At 48.8% G+C, this 7,763-nt stretch overlaps 1 protein-coding gene across 1 annotated transcript; it reads left to right on the top strand.

Annotated features, from left to right (window-relative positions):
- Nucleotides 1–1,166: 1,166 nt before the first annotated feature.
- LOC309359299 (uncharacterized protein) lies at nucleotides 1,167–7,435 on the top strand (the record flags this gene model as incomplete). Its single annotated transcript, XM_081892825.1, has 5 exons — nucleotides 1,167–2,020; nucleotides 4,140–4,963; nucleotides 5,635–5,746; nucleotides 6,538–7,342; nucleotides 7,414–7,435. The coding sequence occupies exons 2-5, from the start codon at nucleotides 4,166–4,168 to the stop codon at nucleotides 7,433–7,435; spliced, it is 1,737 nt and encodes a 578-aa protein (XP_081748951.1). The 5' UTR covers nucleotides 1,167–2,020; nucleotides 4,140–4,165.
- Nucleotides 7,436–7,763: the final 328 nt, after the last annotated feature.

Here is a 7,763-nt window from a genome sequence, read left to right as displayed (position 1 = left end):
AACAGAAAACTGAACAGCAAACAGCTCAGCCGGCCTGCTTTTATAGGCAGCCAGCTATCAACATTGTAGCAACAACAACCCAGGGTTTCCTGCCTAAAATAACTGACGTGGACCTGAGTGAAAACTATCTACAGTATCCCCCTGCTGGCCCAGGGTGAGAACTTCAGTACATAACACCAACGCACACTGCCAAAGATGGCAGTAACACAACAATATCAAGACCTGATTTGCCTACCACTCCCCCCCCCCATAAGAGGGTCTGGCCATCCATTCCTCCTCATAAGTAAGCTGTGCCTGAAGGAAGAACTGTGAGGGGAGAAACTCCACCAGGCAAGGCCTCCTTCCACCTGCCTTGCTCCACCCTCTGCTTCTCCATGTGTATTGTATTGTTTTATGTACTGTGGCTTGCTGTTTTATTGATTATAGTTTAGATATTTTTGTAACTGTTGAGTGGATTTCTGTTTAACGTTTATATGTTGATATTATTATTTTATACTATTCTAATGATTGTTAAGGGGCGCGGGTGGCGCTGTGGGTTAAACCACAGAGCCTGGGACTTGCCGATCAGAAGGTCGGCAGTTCGAATCCCCGCGATGGGGTGAGCTCCCGTTGCTCGGTCCCTGCTCCTGCCAACCTAGCAGTTCGAAAGCACGTCAAAGTGCAAGTAGATAAATAGGTACCGCTCCGGCTGTGCGCTGCTCTGTTTCGCCAGAAGCGGCTTAGTCATGCTGGCCACATGACCCGGAAGCTGTACGCCAGCACCCTCAGCCAATAAAGCGAGATGAGCGCTGCAACCCCAGAGTCGGTCACGACTGGACCTATAATGGTCAGGGGTCCCTTTACCTTTACCTTAATGATTGTTGAATGTTACTTTTTTGATGGAGGTTGCCTATTTTAAAGTTATGTTTTATTACCACATTTTTGTATTGCATTAGATGGTTATAAGATGTACATTTTTTGTTTCTTCAGCTTGTAAACCACCTTACGTATTGTAAGATAAAAAGACAGTATACAAATTAAAAATGATGATGATGAATGACATGGATGTCAGAAGGTCTGAGGCAGACAAAATTTATTGCTTTTCACACAGGTTATGGGCATCATTACCACAAGATAATGTGCTTTGTACACTATAGTTTGTACACTACAGCCATATAAAAGCTACAAGAACCCAAAACAACAGATCCGTTTGTTTTTTTTAAATTTGTACTGAGCCTCCAGGACATGCTATGTTCTGTAATTTTTGGTGCTGGCCAGAGCCAGAGGTGAGGTGCATTTAGAGTGAACATGAGGATTTAATAAAATCAGCGCAGATCCAATCGTCATCCTCACAGAATCGCAGAGTTGGAATGGGTCGAAGGGTCATCTAGTCCAACCTCCTGCAATGCAGAAATCTCAGCTAAAGCATCCATAATATAATCAGCATTTTCCTTCTATGCAATGCAATGACGCGGTTCCCGGGATGGACGCTCAAAAGCAAGGCAGGGGCCACTCCTAAGCGAGTCTCTCTCTGGCCTGGAGGCTGCAGCATCTCATCTCAGGACGTCCCAACTCGGCTGCCTGCAAAATTGAGACACGATCCCCGCTCCTGTCTTCTCGATCCTGCAAAGGATCTATGGGTTAAAACCACCAGCGATCAGATTCCTAGAAGGCTCCAGGAAAAAGCAAAAAATGAAGGAGGAAGGAAATAGCTAAGGCCACCTTCCTGTCCTACTTCCTTCCCGTTCCCCAACCCTCTCTTCCGGCTAGAAATTTCCTTTTTGGGGGGAGATAACATACAAATAAACAATAAATAGAACCGCTGCGGATTGCAAAAAGTGCAAAACGTTGTCTTTTTAGGGGTCTGTCGGCTCATGCAAGAAGGGGAAGCCCTGGAGGCAAAGAAAAAGGAGGAGACCAGAGACTGCAAAAGGGTCGCTGGAAGGTTTCCCAAAGCCCCACTCCAGATCAGAGCCTGTGTTGCTGATCCCCCACATCGTCCCTTGTCCGGATCCCCTCTCCAGATCCGGGCCAGAACAAGGTAATAAACAGAGGGGAGGAAATTAATTTCAGGTGCATATCCCTCATTCAGGTTAGCTGATCCATAGCGCCCTGTCATTCAAAGAAGGCGACTGGACCATCCCGGCTAGCGGTTTCTACACTGGGCTACTTAGCAGCTCTCTCTGGTCATAACCATCACCCGCTGCCTAAGGTGCTTCAGGCTGGAGAAGCCAGGATCTGAGTCTTGGGATCCTCCCTGTGTAAAGTGCCTGCTCTGCCATACTGAGGAGCTACGGGCTTTTCCGCAGTCAGGATGTAGAAATGCAGGGTTTTGAGCCAATTTAGTCTGTAAAGGAGCTGTCCTGATCCGAATCAGCCCAGGGACCCGATGCTGCAAAACCTCTTGAGTGCCAGCAACGTTTGGAGGCTCCCAGCCCTGGTGCTCAAGATCCTTTTAATGAAAGGTTGACTCTGGGTCTTTAGATGCACAATCTGTGGGTTTTAGCCCTTAGCGAAGGCTTCTCTGTTATTGACTGGAAGTTCAAAACCGCTGGCAGTGCTATTTTTATCTGGGTCCAGTGAAGCTCAAAATGCGGCGGCGTTAGGAACAAAGTGAGAGTGTCTATAATATAGCCAAATGTCATTGACATCTGGATTCGAGGCAGTGTGTTCCTGTTACAAGTCCTTAAAGGAAGAGTGTTGTTTTATTTATTTATTTGTCTGTTTATTGAGGAAGGCATATCCGATGCTGAAAACCCAAACCCTGAATTAGAATGGAAGTGTAGACCTGAGAGCAGGGATGGAGAATCTGCGGCCATCCAGGTATTGTAGTGACTACAACTTCTGTCATCCCTGACCATTGGTCATGCTGGCTGAGGCCGGAGGGAGTTGGAATCCAACCACATTTGGAGGGCCACATATTTCCCCATCCTTGATTTAAATCGGGGTTTCCCAAACGTGGGTCTCAGGTTGGATTTGGACTACAGTTCCCATCATCCCTGACCACTGGTCCTGCTAGCTAGGGATGATGGGAGTTGTAGTCCAAAAGCAGCTGGCAACCGAAGTTTGGCAAACCCTGTTTTAGAGAAACCCTGGAATGAAATAGGCTTTCCATGCTCAGGGCAGATGATGCCCTGTTGGAGCACTTGGATGTTGAACTCTTGAGCTTCCCTTGTCTGCATCTTGCACTCATACCATAGGTACCTTGTTTTCTTCTCTCTGCTTATCTCATTCCTTTCATGCCACCATCTGCCCATCACACCAGTTGTTTCCCCCATGCAATACCTTTGGTTCCTTTTTCCTTGATTCTATTTAGCCAATATCCCCATTTGCCATGCTCTCTATTATCGTTTCTCATCAGATAATCGTATTGAAACTGGAAGGTGCCTAATAGATTACCTATTCCAGCCTCCTGCTCTGAGTGTTCTGCCGTTGATGCTTTTCCAAACTTATCCTCAAAACCTCCAAGGAAGAAGATATTGGAGAGCTGTTGCCAGACAGTGTAGACAGGAACGGCTAACTTGTGGTCCTCCAGACCTTATTGGACTCCAACTCCCATCAGCCCCAGCAAGCAAGGCCAGTGTTCAAGAGGGGTTCGAGTTGAAGCCTAACAACCCTTGGAGTGCCACAAGTCAGCCATTTTTGTGTAGACAATACTGAGCTAGATAGTCCATTTGTCTGACTAATTATAGGGCAGCTTCCTGTATTCCTACATTATGGCCTTCTTGAGATGACTAAAACTACCCACAGTACTTTTATATGTAAGTGCTGTCAGGTTACCTCGCCTTCCCTAGTACAGTGGTACCTCGGGTTACATACGCTTCAGGTTACAGACTCCGCTAACCCACAAATAGTGCTTCAGGTTAAGAACTTTGCTTCAGGATGAGAACAGAAATCGGGCTCCGGTGGCACGGCAGCAGCAGGAGGCCCCATTAGCTAAAGTGGTCTTCAGGTTAAGAACAGTTTTAGGTTAAGTACGGACCTCTGGAACGAATTAAGGACTTAACCCGAGGTACCACTGTACTCGGCTTGCCATTTTGGCAGCGGCTTTGCTGACATCTTGGGAGTAGAGTTCACATTTCTCTCCAGATCCTGGTTGGCGGCCATTTTGACCTGTTGTGCACCATGTGCAGTTATTGAAAAGCACGTTTCTTTTGCAGCTCCAGGAGTGCGGAGAGGAAATCCGATGGAAGAGCAGGACCCAGCAGGACCCCAAACAGAGGAGACATTAGGAGGAGGAGGAGGACATTTTCCTGTTTATCGGGTTTATGGGAGCACTGAGGAGGTCCAAATTGAGGAAGGTCCACAAGATGCTAAGCGGATACCAGATGAGGCTGCACCACTAGGTACTAAAAGGACTCCAGGTGAGGAGGCTGTGCAGGAGGCTCAGCAGGTACCTGATGAAGCAGGTCTGCAACAGGCCAGCCAGACAACTGACAAAAAACTCCAGCGGCCCCAGGACACCCAACATCAGGATTTCCAGAAGACAGCCAAGTCCCGGAGGAAGCTGCTGGTGCCTACCCGATGGGACCACACCAAATCTTTTCAGACTTCCTTCAGGAGAATAGCCGATGCCATCCAGTGGCCTCGAGAAGAATGGAAGACCCAGAATCTGCTAGACCTCAGTGGGGAAGCCACTCAAGGCTATAAGACCCTGGGCTCCCTTGGGCAAGTGGCGGACGAGGACGCCACCAGTTTGGAGTTATGGCGCCGGCGGTTCAGGCAGTTCTGCTACCTGGAGGCCGAGGGACCCCGAGAAGTTTGCAGCCAGCTCCAAGACCTTTGCTTCCGATGGCTGCAGCCCCAGAAACGCACGAAGGAGCAGATCCTGGAGCTGCTGGTCTTGGAGCAGTTCCTGGCCATATTGCCGCAGGAAATGCAGATCTGGGTCAGGAAGCGCAGACCGGAGACCTGTGCTCAGGCGGTGACCCTGGCAGAGATTTTCTCTTGGAAGCTGCAAGACCACGAGAGGTGGGATCAGCAGGTGAGAGTTCTGGAGGGGAGGCTACACCCTGTGGCCCTCCAGATATTGCTGGACTCCAACTCCCATCAGCCCCAGCTGGCATAGCCAAAGGTCAGGGGTGAAGGGATCTGTAGTCTATTAACAACATCAGGAGTGCTGTAGGTTCCTCCATGTGTGGCGTAGTGGTTAAGAGTGGTAGACTCGTAATCTGGTGAACCTGGTTCGCTTCCCCGCTCCTCCACATGCAGCTGCTGGGTGACCTTGGGCCAGTCACACTTCTTTGAAGTCTCTCAGCCTCACTCACCTCACAGAGAGTTTGTTGTGGGGGAGGAAGAGAAAGGAGAATGTTAGCTGCTTTGAGACTCCTTTGGGTTGTGATAAAGCGGGATATCAAATCCAAACTCCTCCTCCTCCTCCTCTTCTTCTTAATGGAATTGACTGCAGCTGTAGAAGGGCCGACAGCATGGCAGGGTTCAATTTATGAGTGGCCACTTGAGGGTTATGTTTCTCTCCTCTCCCGGACAACTAAATAGGTTGGGGTAGGAATCCAGTGTATTTACTGATCGCAACGAGGCGGTCAGCCGGACCAGGCAGGTGAGGGTTGGGGAAGGTAACAGAAATTGATTTTGGAGCTGGGGCATTTGCCTCTCCAAACCCGTTGCTATGACCTGATGTCCCTCCTTTTGATTCAGGTGCCGGGGCCCTTTGAAAAAGTGGCTGTTAATTTCTCTAAGGTAGACCCCTTGAAGATGCAGCTGTACGTGGTGGCCATGCAGGACGATGAAAGGATAACCAGCTTGTTGGGTAAGGGTTTTTTTGTGTGGCGTGCCTGGATCATGTTACAAAGCTCAGGGTGGCGGGAGAGTGGGAAGGTAAGGCAGAACTCACTGGGGCTGGAAGGCTATGCTTAGTTTCCCAATCTAGTCCAATTTTGTCTAGCCTAGTGGCAGGGGCTCACCCTTGGCCCCCCAGCTCTGCTCCCACAGATCATTTTCATCTGGCATCGTTGGGGATCAAACTTGGGGCCTTCTGCTTGCAAACAATTTTTCCGTGTCACAGTACTACAATCCCTTTGTGGTGTTTGCCTCCTAGGTGGGTCATAAGGAAAGGGTTAAATGTGTGTGATGTGATTGGCCAGAGAGAAACTGATAGGAGGAGTTAGAGTCAGAGTTGTGTGGAAGTTAGTTGAGAGTGGGGAGTTGGAGAAGGAAGAGGGAGGATATAAGTCTGTGGGTTGGTCTGTTGTGAGAGAGTGAGAGGAATTGTTAGGTGGAGTCAGGTAGATAGTTGGGATAATCAGTTTGAAGTTGTTAGGAACGTATAGGACAGTTAAGGAACTAAGATTAAGAAACTGACAAGAAAAGTAAACTGAAACCATAAGCTTGTTCATGCCTATAAAATAAACTTGATTATTTGTTAATGTTAACAACTGTCTGGACTCCGTGTGTACCCGTGAGGAGAAACGGGTTGGTGGCAGCGAAGAAAGCAATTACAGTGGTGGCACAGGGAACCAAAGACCGTCAAACGTCCGGGGGCCCTGTGTAATCGCCACAGCCTCCCTAGAAATTCACTCTGTGGTTGTCTCTTTATTCCAGCAGGCAATGGCCAAGCGAGCGAAAGTGAGGAGGAGAATCTCCAGCTGGAAAGGCCGGGGCAAGTGGAGTACCGCAGGATGTCTCTGGAAAACCAGCTGGTCACTGGAAGGAAAGTCTTCCAGTTTCTAGAGACTGAAGAGACAACAGGAAGCCAGCAGGCCCCCGAGAAACGCCAGGGAAGACTCTTGGAACAGGCAGCTGAAAAGGCCTTTCATTCTGAAGGGGCGAAAAGTTCAAATGAGAGCACTTTACACGAGGGGCTTGAGGCAAGTCCTCAAAAAAAGACAGTCGCGGGGAAAAGCTGCAGCCAGAGTACCGACCCTCTGAAAAACTTGAATGTCCAGGCTGGGAAAAAGTCATACAGATGCTCATATTGTGGGAAAATCTTCAACCATGCCTCCGCTCATTTGGTCCACGAGAGGATCCACACAGGAGAGAAACCATATAACTGCCTGGAGTGTGGGCAGAGTTTCAGTCGGAGATCGCACCTTACTAGACACCAGAGAATCCACACAGGCGAGAAGCCCCACACATGCTCAGAATGCGGGAAGCACTTCAGCCGGAGATCCCACCTTATTGAACACCAGAGAACCCACACGGGAGAGAAGCCTTTTTCCTGCTCCATCTGTGGGAAAAGCTTCAACTACCGTTCCCTCCTGAAAGAGCATGCCAGGATCCACACAGGAGAAAAGCCATACAAATGTTCAGACTGTGGGAAAAGCTTCAATCGGAGGGAAAGCTTTATAATACACGAGAGGACACACACAGGGGAGAAGCCGTACGAGTGCCTAGACTGCGGGAAAAGGTTCAGCCAGCGATCGAACATTACTGCCCACGAGAAAACCCATATGGGAGAGGGGAAATACAAGTGCTTAGAGTGTGGGAAGAGCTTCTGTAATTCAACCAGTCTCCTTAAACATCAGAGAATCCACACAGAAGAAAAAGCATAATAAATATGCAAGCACTGGCAGTAGAAAAACATCTGGTTAGTGACCCACATTTTCTTAAAGAGTAAAAGCCAGGTCATTTCTTCAGGAAAATAACCTCAAGGTATGACCGTACACAATTGTACCACTTCAGAAGGTCGGCAGGTCCCCGCGACGGGGTGAGCTCCCGTCGCTTGGTCCCTGCTCCTGCCCACCTAGCAGTTTGAAAGCACATAAAAGTGCAAGTAGATAAATAGGTATCACTCTGGCCGGAAGGTAAACGGCGTTTCCATGCACTGC

The sequence above is a fragment of the Podarcis melisellensis genome (genome assembly GCF_964234715.1).
Source record: "Podarcis melisellensis genome assembly, chromosome: 2".
NCBI classification, from domain to species: Eukaryota; Metazoa; Chordata; class Lepidosauria; order Squamata; family Lacertidae; genus Podarcis; species Podarcis melisellensis.
Note: the sequence above shows the minus strand (reverse complement) of the source record. Positions and strands in the feature narration are given on the sequence as shown.